Below are 16134 nucleotides of genomic sequence, written 5' to 3'. Positions count from 1 at the left end.
ATAGCCTTGTGTTTTAGCATAAACAGCATGCATTTTCCCTTACCCAATCTTTATATGTACACACTGAACTACAAGATAAAATAGGGCCATCAGAAACCCCCAAAGCTAACTGAAGCAGTCCTAGGGCGGAGGTGGGGGAAATTGGCTCCTAATGAAACTGTTTTTGTAAGTCTGTCCTATGACTTCCCCTTATGGCAGGAACAGTGTCATGGTAAATATTCAGTAATCATTTCCCTTATTTTTAATGAACGACACACACACACACAAAATAGCTCAGTGAGACAAGATTAAAGCTTCCACCCTAATAAAACCCAAACACAAATGTCAAAACAGTTTTATTGTAATTACAAGTAGCCACATGCCGAAATATTAACATAGCTGGAAAACAAAACTGCACAAAGGTCCTGCTTGGCACTTTATACTTGGGAGGAATAGGGATTTGTTTAAATATATTTTAAAATACCTTCACAGCAGGAGCTTCAATATTTTTGAATTGATATTGTGCAAGTGACAATTGTTTCAAATAATGGCAACACCTCTCCTTAAAAACAAACAACACATTCCTAACATTTGTGACTTACTTCTTTTACTTAACAGGAATTAAAATGCATACCAAAAAGTATTAGCTGACCTCAGCAGCCTCACACTAAACAGTCCAGAAGAACTCTACTTCAGAATTGATTCCTGCCGATTCTCTCCCATTATTTCCCTCCCAACACCCAGACAGGCTCTTTTGATAAATAAAATAGTGAATTCAGAAAAAGTCCAGTCAGGTGTTGCTCTCCTAAGCCACGTCCACACCATACATTTAAAGCGCTATGATACCGCTTTAAACAGTCATGGCTTCCTCCAAATAATCCTGGGAATTCACAGAGCTGCCATTTTCCAGAGCGGTTAAACAATCAATCCCTCTTCACATGAACTCTAGGAATTGTAGCTGTCGGGAAGAGGGGTCTCCTAACAAACTACAGCTCCCAGAATTCTTGGGAAGCCAAGGCTGTTTGAAGTGTATCATAGTGCTTTAAATGTGTGGTATGAATGCAGCCTAATAGTTGCAGATTCTGAAAGCATTTCACAGGGTCTCTCCATCTCTACAGACCTTTCTATGGAAGGAGCTCAAGAATGCAATCCAATTCCAGCCTGCAAACAAGTAAACATGCACAGGACAGGGCAGCAAGACAGGCATTCTGTCAGTTTTGTTGAGATTATTTTGTTTTACCTCCCCCTTAGGACTGCCTGACCAGAAAAAACCAGACTGCCCTGCTTCCCTGCTTTTTATCTGCAGAAATCAGCAGATGGAGGTTTTTATGGTATGGAGCTAAGCATTCTCACCTCCCAATGTCTGCAGTACAAGCTTGCAAAGGGTTTAGAAAACGTGCCAGTATAATAATAATGATAAAGGAACAAAGCTGGCAACAATACCTCTTGAATGATATATTTAGCGGGCCAAATCCTTAGCAGCAGCAGTGCCTCTCAGGAGGTTATACAAGCCTGTTTGTAATGTACACATCCTGCCAAAGGATGACAGATATGTTTTAAGAAAAATTTTCCAAAAGGAGAGAACCAAGATGACTAGCAAATCTAAATAAATAACTGGGAGGGAAGTACTTGCACTTCCCAAATGAACCACATGGGCCACGAACCACTCTCTGGTGCAAGAGATTCAGCTGGAAGAACTGAGAGACTAGCAACTTGCTGAAGGTGAAAATATAGTGTTTCTGGCCAGAGCGTCCTGGGAGCATCACTTCTGTTACAGTAACACCTAAGTACATGGCAGCCATGAAGAGGTGGGAAACATAAGGCATTTCAGGAGTTACATGGAATAGCACATGCAAACAAGTTTATCTTTATATGAGAACTAGAAACAGAAACTGAACTCTTAAGATATTTCTTTTCATTACACTTATCTTAAGAATGGAGAGATACGGAAAGAATGGAGAGGCACATAATAGCAGTACACATAATAAATAGCGAGTTATAGATAGGCCCAAAGGGGTAAACGTTCTCAGGCATTCAGGGCAGCGTTGTTTACACCAATAGCGGAAGCTTTATCGCCACCTTCAATAAGAGCACAATAAGGCCAGAGAACAGAATCTAAGACCGCCAGGCACAAATGCATTAAGGCCTGTGATACATACACTTTTGTGATTAAGCGGCAAACTGCTCCCACTTATCACTATTGGCCTATACAATACACTGTACAACTTGCCTTGTGAACGGGAAAACTCTCCATCTACTTATATTCGGTACAATAGCGCAGTTTCTGCACAATCTGATCTAGATATATTGGCACTTACTGCCAAGAAAACCACTCTTAGTATCTGCTTATTGAGTTTTTAAAGGGTGTCCCTTCCTCTAAAATAGTCATTGTTTCATTATTCTTAGTTGACTAAGTATATAGATGGCAATGGCCACAGTCAGACCATAACTCAACTGCCTTGTGCAGGAATGGCTGCCATAAGGAGTGGTGGAGAGAGGAATATTTCAATAAATACAGCAAGCCCACAACGTATGTGCATTTAACTTTTGCACATTCAGCTTTATGTGCTGGCAAAATAAATAAATAAAAATTAAAAGGGTGGAGAAAGGGTGTGAGGTTCTGGGGGAAATGACTTTGACAATCCCACTTACCACTGAGCTCAATAGATTTTGACTATGCGTAATTTGGCTTTAGGCACAATTTCCCTGCATAAGCTGCCTGCTTACTGTACATCCTGTTGTACAGCAACAAACTGTTTCACTATCTTCAAACACATTCTTCAGCACACCTTCACATAGTTTATGATCTTAAGGTATAAAAAGTGTGTGTGTGTACATATACACACACACACATATACACAGGCATCTAAATTTTGTATAATCCCTATCCCATTCCTTGAATGTACAAGCAAAGAATATCAAGCCAAGAAATTAGATAGATAGATAGATAGATAGATAGATAGATAGATAGATAGATAGGAATTTTATTATAGAATCATAGAGTTGGAAGAGACCACAAGGGCCATCGAGTCCAACCCCCTGCCAAGCAGGAAATTATGCATTGGATAAATCCAGAGAATTTTAAGAGTTTGATGAGTAATTTCAAAAGATGGAAAAGCAGTTGTATAGCCAAAATGCTACCATCATTCCAAGCTGATGAACAGGAAGTTTAGGCCAGGGGTTATTTAAAAAGCAAAACAAACAGGAAAGCATGTTGCAATTATACAATAGGGAATTATCCTGAAGGAAATGAATGGGCCATGTTATCCTTTAGTAGAACGGACACCTGTCAGTTACCCTTTTAAAACATACAGCACTTTTTCTTTAGTGGGATTGGGACAATGAAAGAGCACTGTAAATATAGTTGCCCCATAGCAAGCATCATTTTTGACAAGATATTTTGCAAGCGTAAAACCAGCATCTTCCACAAGAGATGCAGAGGAAAGAGTGGCAAAAAGCATTTTCCATGCACCAGACATCAACCTAGTCTGACAACACATTCTCATTCCAGTGGGTGCCTCATCCTCTACCATTCTGAAGTCCACAGCAAAGGATAGCTTCAATTGGTACGTAAGTAATCATAACCTATTTCCAGATACTTCTGATCATGAAAGTGTTTTGGCCAGTGTATGGGGAAACATCTATAGCAATAACCAGCCTTGTCAATCTGTGAATGGTGGACCAATGGCGTACATGTACACCCCAAAATGACAGTGGTAAAATATTGTCATAAATTGCCATATGATAAGTGAGCATGTTATTGGCTGTAACTACCTCAACTATTTTACGTTGATTGGTCAATCTGTGGTGCGGCTGATAGAAATAGAGAATGTGAGATTGAAGAAGCAGCTCATAGGAAATGAAAGGAGAATATGGACTATTCAAAATGGAATATGAGATGTCTCAGCTCACATAATCTCATCATCCTGAGGTTGGAGAAACTGGTGGCAGTGGTAGCTGTATTGGTAACCAGCAACACATCTGTTGCAGTGATTATATTTTTAGCTTTTTTCAGAAGACTAGTTTGCAAACAATCCAAATCATTCCCCACTCATACTTCAGCCCCTCACACAGTTTAAATCACACTTATTTATATATCTTTTAATTTAATTTAGTGATTTAATCCAGACACATGAGGATTTGGAGAAACCTGACTGGAATGGAATTGGGGCCCACAGTGTATCCCTCACTGCTAGTTTTAGAAAATCTCTTAGCTGTCAATCTCATGGGGATTTCAGTTGATTTTTTAAAAAAACTATAATACATCCTTATATCATGGGTTTGGTATTCTTTTCAACATGCATTAAAAAAAACCACACCCCAACACCAGTTATTTCCGGTATTGTTTGGCTTTGTAAATGGAAGGACACACAAACCCTTTTCTTTAATGTACATTGTACTAACCTCGCTGAAGCCTTTAAAATTCCATTTTAGAACAAAACTCTTATTGTGAACAATACTTAAACCAATAAAGATTCCCCAAGACACACACAAACACACTACAGTTTGCATCATCTTGTACAAAGCATTACATATTCTGTGTCTTTCTTCTCAGCCAGACATATCAGCATTGCAACCACACAATGTTCATCTCTTGAACACTCCGGCGGCTTAAATTATTTGGTGTCTCTGGAGGGTAATGGCAATGATCCAAACTGGAGGAAATGCTGAAATTAAAAGACATGTTTATACAGGACACACTTCTCCTAAAACGTGCACTGGAAGAACGAAAGACTATTTGGCTTCAATGACTCATATGGCTGAAAAAGCCAGAAGATAACCTAGCCCAGTGACTTACATCAAGGCAGTACTGCTACCTAATAACTTATCTTGAATTGACCTACATAATGCAGACTATAACATCTCACAAGTAGAAGCCAGCAGAGAGGAGAACTGCTCAAAATGCCCACAGAACAGATAGTACCGGACAATAAAAGAACCACACACTACAGGAAAATGTGGTGGTGGTGGTTTTCAGTACCACTATCTGAGACAATCTAGGAGAAAACTTCCCAAATTCAAATATGACATTATGTGAGGCCTAAGCCAAGAAGAAAACCATCCACAGACTCTCCCCAAAAGTCATTTTAAACAGGGACACTACATCCAGCCTCTTTCAAGATGTAGGAGGACTTGGTACCTCCAAAGAAATGGGGGTGGGGGGGGACCCAACTATATTGAATGTAGAAAATATTTTTTCTCTCACCACAATGAGTCCACAAGAATAGAGGCACCAGATTAAACAATCTTAAAACACAATTAAAAATCAAACCATGTTTTTCTTAAGTTATAGCCACAGTAATACTTTCCCTAAGCCAATAGAGCCATAACCTAAATCCTAATCAGCTAATGGCCACTTAAAGCCCTGAGGCAGGCCACCTGGTTTCATTTGCACAGATGGAAAGCAGGAGCAATTGTACTAAAATCTCTAAAGGACATGAGACAAGTACGCCAGAGAGCCATAGCAACAAGTCTCAGAGCTTGCTCTCACAAATCAATTATTGCTTAATGCTTTTTCATTCAACTTTGTCCTCTCCTGGGCATTTAAAAATTGTGTTTCAAGAGGAAACCCATAGTCCCTTTGTGAATATGCTGCGAAGGTTTTAATAAAGTCAGAATATATGAGAGTGAGAAGTTTTAATGAGTAAGGTTATCATTACAGAGCCATTCTGAAAAACAGTGTTGTCAACAGTATCTCCTGCAATGGTCCCCTCTTCCCTGTGACACAAACACCACCACATTAGTATTTTGTCCCATGCACAATGCACCTGCATGAACCTTTGAAGTGCAGGTGAGAGTTTTTGGCCAATCTAAACAAGAAGAATTGAGAACTGAAGGCTCCCACTTTGGTAGCAAGCAACTGCTCTAGTTTAAACTCAGAAATGCAAACCTGTGAAGATAAGCCCTTAATGATATAGTATCAGAAACACAGAAAGGTAAAGCAAAAACAAACAAAAACCCTTTTAACATTGGAGACAGTGTTAGGGCAAACAGTATATGTGTAGATAAGCACTACTTAAAATGTGTTACAAAGCTGCTCCTAATTGTTCATTCTTGTCCCACAACAAAGATGCAACTGTGGAAAAAGGCAATGTAGCAGAATTCCAGACACAGGAAATGCTATGCTATGATTATTCAGAGCAAAATAAGTTAGTAGCTCACAGCTTGGAGCAGCACATCCCTTGCCTCTGAAAGCACAGCCCTTTTATAGGATGAAACCCAAGATACCTGATGACGAATCAGAATTTGTCCCAACTCTGGGTTACTGGAATCTAGCAGGCATCAAAACAATGGAGGACTAAAGATAAAGGGGAACGAATTGGGTTGTTGAAAAGATGGTGTTCAAGGCATTTAAGATGGGCCTAAAGGGAATGATAGATTATTGCAAGAAAAATGTTTATTCCTTCTCCTATTGTGTTCAGGGAGATGTTTTAGATGCTGCACTTCAGCCCTGTCTAGTCACAATACATCAGTAGGTGTACATGTCCCAGTTGCGAAGACGCAAAGAAAAGGAAGAGATCTTGATATTGGATGTATTACAAAAGCTTCAGCTTTCACACTTTTAAAAGGCCAGTTTTTAGCCCATAGCTATGAAGACAGACTTCCAAGTGTGGAGCTTGTATGCTCTAAATATTCAGAGAGAATGAACACACAAATGTAGCTGAAACTTTTTCTAAGGTGGAATAATAGTTCCTTAAATCATCCAAATTTAAAAATGTCATTAAAAATGCAGAACAACAAATATGTTTTACTTACTTAATACTTATCTGGGAAACAAGGGATAGAACCTGTCATTATTTTATGTACACTCAACTGTATGGATGTTACTGAAACCGGGGGGGGGGGGGGGAGAGAGAGAGAGAGAGAGAGAGAGAGAGAGAGAGAGAGAGAGAGAGAGAGAGAGCGCTTTCAATGAATGCATCCTATAAGTAACCATTTTATTTTGAGATCCTATTGTTCAAATGATGCGAATCCATTGTGAGAGCTGGGTGGTGGCTGAATTTTTGACCGACCTCCTCCCTATCCAGAAAGCTCTAAAACACTTCAAAAGGACTTCTGAATAGGAAATAGACTAGGCAGTGTTAGAACAGCCACAGATTCAAATGCAAGCATTTCCTCTGTGTGTGCTGCTGCTGCTGCTGCTGCTTCTAAAAGAGAGAGACTTCAACTGTCCAATATAGCAAAGGGGGAACAGTTTTGTTTTTGCATTTTGAACCCTGATCTATACAGTACTGCAATATGTGAAATGTATGGTTTAGTTGTTTTGAGGGGGCAAGGGATGTCTTCAGTCAGACAAGCCACTGTATTTTTCTCATAGCCAGCTGTCTGGAAGGAACCCTAGAAGAAAAAGCAGAGTTTCATTACCAAATGGGTATGAGCTACATTCCCAGAGAAAGTGAATTCCATAGAATCTAGGCCAAGGAATGAAGTGGGGGGCGGGGGTAGGAAATGAAACCTTACAAACAGCATAAAGTTCACAGAAACTGCACCAAAATTCCTATTACACACAATCTTTCTGCTATTCCCATCCTACAACAACTCGTTATTGTCACTTGAAAAACTTGTAATTAGGACTAATATTGTTACTAAATCATCATCAATCTGGCTTGGAAAGACAAAGGAGCCCATTTCCTTCTTGTAGATTCGTCTCGCAGCTACTTTAGAATAGCTGAAACAGTAAACTGTTGTTTCCAGAGAAAATTTCATGACTCTAGCTTGTGACTTGATCCCCACCCCGAAAAGCAACTTAATCATCTATCCCATGACATATCCTTAGTGCAATGGATCTTTGAGCAGGGCAGTTTCTCTAAAAATAAAATGACTACATTCTCTGAAATGCGAGCGCTTCTACAAAGCCAGAGTTTAGCCACATCATTAAAAAGCTGCACACAATAGAACTGTTACCTTGAAAGGGAAAATAACCGCAAGGCCATGTCATCCTGGTTAACTGAGCATCCTTTAGCCATGATAGTGTCACAAGACAAACCACAAAAAAGAATGAAAAGCCGATTCATTGAGCTAGTCTCAAAGGCCCCTCATGTTTGCTAACAAAAATTCATAATGAGGCAAACCTTCTTTCAACAATGAGTGATAAAAATCCTCACTAAATTAGAGGCAATGGCAGAGATAAAATATTCCATGATAATCATTTCTGCTCCCCACCCACCTCAAGTAATGCAGATTATTTATAATAAAATGAGTATTTTCAGATGTCTAAGATACAGTCTTGGCAGTGTCTATTCTCAAGGGCTTACATAGGGCTGTTTCAGGCATAATGCTATACCACAGTTTACTGCTACATGAAAAAACAAAAGCAAGACTTAACCTTGTATATTTCTCCTTTCCTTCTGCTCCTCTGGTGCAGCTGCAATGAGATTTCATAATTTCTGTTTTAAATTTAAATAGAATAATTTCTGTTTTTAACCATGAATTATAATTAATTTAAACCTTAAACCAGCCTCTCCCAACCTGGGGCCCTCTAGATGTTTTAGACAACAAGTTCCATCAGTCTGTGACATAATTCTTGATAAGGGACGGTAACAATTCCTCCCCGCCCATTGCCCATATCAGAGAAAAAGAATGTGGGGGTGAGATGCAGCTCTAAGACATGGGTCACCAAGACAGCGTTCATGAGCACCAGGGGGTTCCTTTCTGCACCAGACTTATCAAAATAATGAATTCAGGGGCTCGGTCACCAGCTCTGCCTTGTACTCTGTTACCTGGGCAAGTTACTTGTCCTTCATTATTAACCATGATCCCACAGCAGCCATTTTGTGGTGGTGCCTACAAGAGGTTTTGTGCTGCTTTCCCCCACAAATTATCAGATGTGTGCACGAATTCAAAAAAGTTGTCACCCCCTGCTCTACAAAGCTTTTGGAGTCTATCAAACAAAATTGACACTGCAGTAGAGAATAGCTCTAACTTCTGGTGAACAGAATATTAGAAACACAAAGCACAGAGGCTGGTCCATCTGCCACTCACTTAAGCAAGTAATACTTTTCTATAAATAATTTGAATAAAAAACTGCTTGTCCTTCAGCATTTGTTGGTTCCTATTGTTTCCCCACTTCTCTTCCCAGCTCTCTCACTTCCACCTCACAAGCTACCCCAAACTAACAAGTAAAGTATGCGACTATCGGCTGATGTTTGGTTTTAGATTACGTACTTTCACTGGCCGTCAAAGCTAGTCAGTCACAAAATAATATTGTAACGGTACATTATAACTATCAGAGATACAGCTAACAGGAGAGTTTATAGAATACAGCTTTCTAGCCTGTCCTTCATTTTTTCCTCAGCAATATGTACTACGATTCAAGTTCTCTTGGGAGGTAGCTCTTTAATTTAACTGAAGGTTTTGCTTCTCTCATCTGCAAGTTAAACAGCATTTAAACCAGAACCGCTGACAAGTATTTCCTGTACAGCTATAAGAAGGTCTTTTGCAATGAGTCAGGCCAATTTTCATCTCAGCCTCCTATGGCCTGCAGTAGCTCGCCAGAGAATCTTAAGATGGCTTTGGGAACAACATAGGATGGATGGAAGAAGGGGCTGTGCAACCTCAACTGCCATTTTGTGTAACATCCAAACAATTTGTGAGCATCACATAACATTGGTTATGTTTAGGTTCTGTGGGTTTTTTTAATGAATCTTTGTAAGGTCAGGTGTTTTGCTTTGTTTTTGAAAAAAGAGAGCATCAAGTGGCCTTCAGTTTGGGTCAAGAGGCCTCCATCTTTAATACCATGTTTTTAGATTCTGGTAGGTGAGAGTTAAAAGATGGACGAAGAAGGCATAGTGTCTAAGTCACGTTTAGTCTGCTACAATTCCCTCTTCCCCCCAAAATAGTATAAAAGCTACTGCCTGATAGATAGATGGAAGCCTTGGAAGCTGTTCAGATTGCTGCAATTGATCATAGTCATCTGACACCCAAGTTCCTTTCCCCTTATATTTACTTCAACAGTAAAGCTTTTTGAAATATCGTCCATGTGCAAGGAATCAGAAGTATGAAAATAAAGGAGGCAGCACTGGGTCACACCTTCAAGCCATAGCCAAAGAAAAATGTGCTGTCACCAAGCCAGGCAATTAATCTCACTACATTTAAATCTGCCTGTCAGTTTCTAGACTATACTCATTAATATGCTCTGCAAACATGTTGCAGCACTGTGGACCACTAGAATCAACTAATGGAGGCTGGTGTGACACACAGTGAATAAATTTGAAACACACAATTTTCCTGACCACCCCCAATTTTAATCTGATTTTATTCCAAGGTGGGGTTTTAAAGGCTTGGACACTATACTATCCATTTGACATTTAGCCTGCAAGCCTATGAAGGCTTATTTGGGAGTGAGCCCCACTGAATGTGGTGGGACTTCTGAGTAAGCATGCGCAGGAGTAGGTTGCTAGTTTTCCATATGAGAAGTGTTCCAAAACAACAGACGCCCAGTTCATTAGCCACTGTTATGTTGTGTCTTTCCCAAGAGACTGCCATAGTCTGAACTCAAAAGATCAAGGAAAAAATAGTATTCCAAAAACTGTCAATCTTCTAAAAACTGGCTCTAGTATCAGTTTTCAGTATTCCACAACAGAAGTATGTCCAAATATATTATATTAAGTGCTAAATATGAAAGTTGTATTAGCATCTAAAAACTATGTGTCAACGTATTGCACAACACATAATAAAAGACAGACCTCCGCTCAAACTGCTGATGCTACAATCCTGTTGCCTTACATAAACTATCTTATCAATTCTTCCTTTCTCGCAGAATGACTAAAACTATAGGATTCCTCCCCAGTTCTCTCTTACCAGCTAGCATCATACCCAAGTTCTGCATTACCTTTCTATTATAAAAGCTAACTAAAATGATACAGAAATATAATTCCATCTAACCTCCATTTCCCAGAATATTAAATATATTTTTCAGAAGGCCATAGTAACACTGCAACATTATAAGGTAGATGAGCAGATAGACTTGTGCTTTTGCATGTGCAAATACCAAAACAACAGTATAGTGTAATAATTAGCAGTAACATTTTATGTCACTAAGCTTGCAGGAGCATCTACGGAATATCTGGTTTTAAATTAGATGCAATTATCTTTTCTCCCCTGCCCCCACACTGAACTATTGGGTAACAACATGTTTCACTCTGTCCCATCACCCAGATGTATTGGGATCATGGAAAGGGTGTGCTAACTTGAACACTATTCACATGCTGGTTGTTTTCTACATAAACAGGAACAAGGTAAGGGGTGGAATCGTTGTCTGTGGGAGGCAGGAAATCCATCCCATCCCCTATAGGCACAAAGGGTCACCGTGTTACACCAGAAGACTAATTGCTAAATAATTACCAAAAAAGAAAAGGAAAATGAAAGGCTTTAAAAAAAACCAACTGCAGCTCAGCATGGGTGGCAGTTTTGTCTGACATTCAAAATGGCCATTGAACACCATGTCGAATAACTGAAAGAGATGGGTTTAAATTCTACTGCGGTTATGGATTCTCCATGTAGATCTGGTGAAGTCACTGTCTCTCACCCTTAGTCTCCAACCAGTTAAATGGGTTAATATTTACCATTTATACAAAGTGCTTCGCATACTGTGATTAACGATGACAATGTTGTGTAAATGCAACAAATTCCTGCAGGGAATTTATTAGCTTCCTGCTTGCCCTCTTCCTAACACTAACAGACTACTCCAAGCACCCTAACAAGGGTACATTTCTCAAAGTATGCTGGGAAGAAGCTGCCACGGCCATAAGGCTTTCAGGGGGTTTTGTGTTAACGTGCCTCCTTTGTGAAGAGCTGGCTCCCATAACACGTGCTGAATTTTGGCTGAGGAAACCAGCATTGACTGTAGGAGCTCCTGAAGTTTGCTCACGGCCACTTTTGCTTCTCCCCAGTCTGTTTTTCTTTCTGATGAACTGTGCTGAACTAAGTCATGATTTTGCTTAGCATGTCACCTGAACTGGAACTCATGCTTAAGGTCATGATTAGGAAGAAGAGAGCTTAATTGCAAGCTCGGGGCTCATAGGCAACGCAGTAAGCGAAACCTTTGTTTAACACAGCAAAGTTTTTTGTTGTTTTTTTTTTAAAAAAAAGGAGTAAAAGAAGCTGCACATTCCTTTCCAGGAGCCCACAGTGTTGTGAAAGCCAGGTCAATTGGTCAGTTCCTCCTTAGTGGGCAATAGCTACTTCATGAAAATTCTGCAAGGTCAAAGTTAACGACCACAAAGTAAATGAGATGTTGAGGCTGCAAATCCTATGGACCTTTACCTCTGAACATAGCGAGAATTAGTTCAGAGTAAGAATGCATGGAGTTCAGGCCTAAGGCATTTTGCTGCTTGAGGTCAAGGGCAAGATGAAACGCCTTCCTCTTCTACATATGGAAGACAAGTGGACTGACAGCTGAATCACCCTAGTAAAGGGATAGCAACCTCCACAACACTTGGGTTGGGGGCTAATTTGTGGTAGGATGGGCTGTGCCAGGAGAATGGCCCCAACATCCGCTGCCCAAGGCCTCACTTTGCCAGCCCTGATAGGATTGTACTACGAAATAGTGTTTATTAACCACCATTGTGCTACAGAAAAACTGGGGTGGGGAATGAGAAATCACAGGGATGTTTCAATTCAATTCAACTAATCCAGAATGCGGCAGCTAGACTGGTGACTGGGAGCGGCCGCCGAGAACATATAACACCGGTCTTGAAAGACCTGCATTGGCTCCCAGTACGTTTCCGAGCACAATTCAAAGTGTTGGTGCTGACCTTTAAAGCCCTAAACGGCCTCGGTCCAGTATACCTGAAGGAGCGTCTCCACCCCCATCAGTCTGCCCGGACGCTGAGGTCCAGCGCCGAGGGCCTTCTGGCGGTTCCCTCACTGCGAGAAGCAAAGCTACAGGGAACCAGGCAGAGGGCCTTCTCGGTAGTGGCGCCCGCCCTGTGGAACACCCTTCCAGCAGATGTCAAAGCGATAAACAACTATCTGACATTCAGGAGACATCTTAAGGCAGCCCTGTTCAGGGAAGTTTTTAACGTGTGACATTTTACTGTATTTTTGGTTTTTATGGAAGCCGCCCAGAGTGGCTGGGGAGGCCCAGCCAGATGGGCGGGGTATAAATAATAAATTATTATTATTATTATTATTATTATTATTATTATTATTATTATTATTATTATCACGTAAGCAAGATGGCAACCCAGTTAGCAGCAGACTTAACAAGGGCCATGCATTCAGGGCTTCTGGTCTTTTCCGAGACAGCCACAAATCTCAGAGTGAGCAAGAAACTGTGGCTTCTAGGAAGCAGCTGCTTTCAAAACCCCTGCCCCCAGTATGCTGCTGGATTGCAATCTGGTGCTTCACTTTTTATTTACACACAGTTTAAACAAGGCTCTGGCATAAAGGAGAAAAATGCTTTGAAAGGAATGCATTGAGTGAGAAAGGTAAATAATGAGTGGCCTTCAATTATTTTCTTTTTAACAGCTATCAGGACTGTATATAATTCAACTGCACTTCTCAAAGAGGAAATCCATGAAATCCAGAGCAGAAGAGAAAGGGGGGGGGGAGTAGAACAGTGACTGTTTATAGTTAATTTGGCGAGGGGGCGGGGAGATACATAGCTTTCCTACTTGTTATGTTAGTTTATTTCTGTGCCACCTTTTGTCCCAAAAGGCTCTCACAAGAACTAACAAAGGCAATCACAAAATTCAAGCAGTAAAATACAGCAAAAGATTAATATCTCAACAACATATCATATTTGTCATATCTATAGTTCAGAAGAGGATTCTTTCCCTAGAAAACGTCCATGGGTCATAGGATTTCAGGCAGAGATCAAATGGAGTTTAGCAAATGCAATTCAGTATACAATTCAGCTGGGCCTCTCTGCAAAAGCTAAGAAGAAGAAATAAGTATTATTATTTAGGCCAAATCACTATGTCCATTTATGGCACCCACATGAAGAATTAAGAAATAGTACCATATGGTTACACATGCTGCAAGAAACAGAAAAAGAGGACAAGAACATAAAGTCTTGTTGCACCTTGAAGGCTAACAAATTGTATTGTGCCATAAGCTTTCATGGACTAGAGCCCACTTCACCAGATGCTTCAGATGAAAGCTTATGCCATAATAAGCTTTGTCAGTACCACAAGAATTTTGCTGCAACAGACTTGTAACACAGCTATCCTTGCCCTGTCAAATGGACCAAAAGTGCTCCTTCTCCAGGCTGACTTGCATCTCACCATATGGCAAATTATAATGTGCATACATTATTCAAGAATGGAATAGTGGTGTCTTTGTTGCCATACAAACCAGAACTACTGAAATGCAATTTGGAAAGCTGATCTAGGGCAAGGATTAAATGTGTGCAGCCTCAGCTCTGTCAAGTATATGGAGCAAAACACACACAAAACTACAGCTCCTCCTCCCCAACAACAAAGTCTTGTGACACTTCAAAGGCAAATAAATACAAGTGGGCTCTAGTTCACAAAAGCTTATAACTCAAATTCACCCATAATTTCTCTTACTATACTGAGACTCTTTGGGATTTATTGCAACAGAGTGATACAGCTTCTCCTGTTGAATTTATTGCTCTTGAATTTGCTAGTAGCATACATGGGAATAGTTCAAAATGTGGAATAATCTTAAGCAATTCTTCTTAATTCTTAAGCCCTGCACAAAAGGGATTTCCCTTCTCTCCTCCCCTGCACCCCCCAAAATTAGTTGGGGGTGGGTCAGGATAACCCCCTGCAGAACAGCACACAGCAGGAGGGGGGGGGTCATTCCAGCCAGCAAGCTGAAATATTTGTGTTGTTGGAATGTTTGGCATAATGCAAAGTGGAATTCCTCCCACTATAAATAGACTTGTTGGGTGCAATAGTTCTTTTGCAGCAAAATCCTATACGTATTTGTTTGGACGTAAGCCCCACTGTGTTGAATGGAGTTTTCTTTCACGTAAGGGTGCACAGTCCAATTTCAATATCTTATCTTTCTTTCACTTATTTTCATGACCTCCTCACACCTCCCTTTTTGTATTCCACTTCTATTACCGTAAATTTCGCTCCAAAACACGCACTTTTTTGCTCCGAGAAAGTAAGGGAAAATGCCTGTGCGTGTTAAGGAGCGAATGCATGGATCAGAGCCATGGCTGCCGTCAGTCAGGCAAAGCGGGAGCCACTTACACGCTCTACGAGGCTCTCACTTTGCTTTCTTTAAAGCGACCTGGAGCCAGGAAGGAGGGAGGGAAGGAGAGCCATAGCAGCAAAGCCGGCAGCAGCCGCTTACACGGGAGGAGGGAGAGACGCTAGCAAAGGTCTGCGCGCTCTCTAAACAGAGCAATGAGGCTGCAGAGAGACGGCAGGAAAGATAAAATTTAAGCAACCAGCAGCAAAATAAAACCAACCTCGAGCTCTGAGCCACGCAGTGAAAACCAGGAAGTAAAAAAAGGGGCTGGGGAGGGCATGAGGGAGAGGGGAAAACTTCGCAAATCCCCCGCGTCTCAGCTGATCGGCTGGGATGGAGCAGCTTGTTTTCAGGCAGGATAGATTTGAGCAATGTCTGGGTCCTAGTGCCCCTACCGCTTTTTTGTGCTCCATTCTATTGCTGCAGGTGGCTGCTTATCGTTCAGGCTGCAAGGAGAAGCGCTTTTACACAGCTAATGGCAAATCCCCTGCAATCCAAGTCCTCCTCACTTGCTCAAATCTATTCTGCCTCAAAACAAGGAGCGGAAGGAAAAGGCTGCAAACTGTTAAATGGAAAAAAAAACCGAGGCACAGGGCAAATACCTTAAGTATACCTTTAAAGCAACAGTGCTCTTTCCCTCCCTCCTCCCCGCGGAAAAGCTCCTTGTCCCTTGAGTTCTTTTCCTTCCCTCCCCACTTAAAACGTGGTTACAAAGCACGGATCCACATGGATCCTCAGGATTTTTGCATTGGGCTACCCCAAACTCACTGTCAGATCACATGTCTGTGGCCACAGCATGAACCATAAAAATCATACATCCACTGTTTCATTTAGAATATTTTTTCCTCGTTTTCCTCCTCTAAAAACTACATGCGTGTTATGGTCAGATGCGTGTTATAGAGCGAAAAATACGGTAATTGTTTCAGCAATTCCTTTCCATCTTCCTCTGTTTTCTATCCTATAATTATCTTAACACATTCTAACCTT

General features: G+C 40.8%; 1 protein-coding gene across 4 annotated transcripts in view; it reads right to left on the bottom strand.

Annotated features, from left to right (window-relative positions):
* The window catches only part of NEURL1B (neuralized E3 ubiquitin protein ligase 1B), a 187577-nt gene that overhangs the window by 10464 nt on the left and 160979 nt on the right, over window positions 1-16134 (bottom strand). The window contains exons 1-2 of one of the 4 annotated variants that reach the window (XM_081178563.1): window positions 8700-8748; window positions 8306-8344 (exon numbers count right to left, since the gene is read on the bottom strand). The exons of 2 other annotated variants lie outside the window; for them this stretch is intronic. In XM_081178563.1, the coding sequence (XP_081034689.1) occupies window positions 8306-8344; window positions 8700-8733 (73 nt within the window). In that variant the 5' untranslated portion in view covers window positions 8734-8748. Of the gene's footprint in view, window positions 1-8305; window positions 8345-8699; window positions 8749-16134 lie in introns of those variants that run through there. One more of the 4 variants, XM_081178564.1, reaches the window with a different exon arrangement.

This window comes from Podarcis bocagei (assembly GCF_964188305.1).
Source record: "Podarcis bocagei genome assembly, chromosome: 2".
NCBI lineage: Eukaryota > Metazoa > Chordata > Lepidosauria > Squamata > Lacertidae > Podarcis > Podarcis bocagei.
The sequence above is the reverse complement of the archived record's forward strand: the minus strand, read 5'-3'. Positions and strand labels throughout refer to the sequence as shown.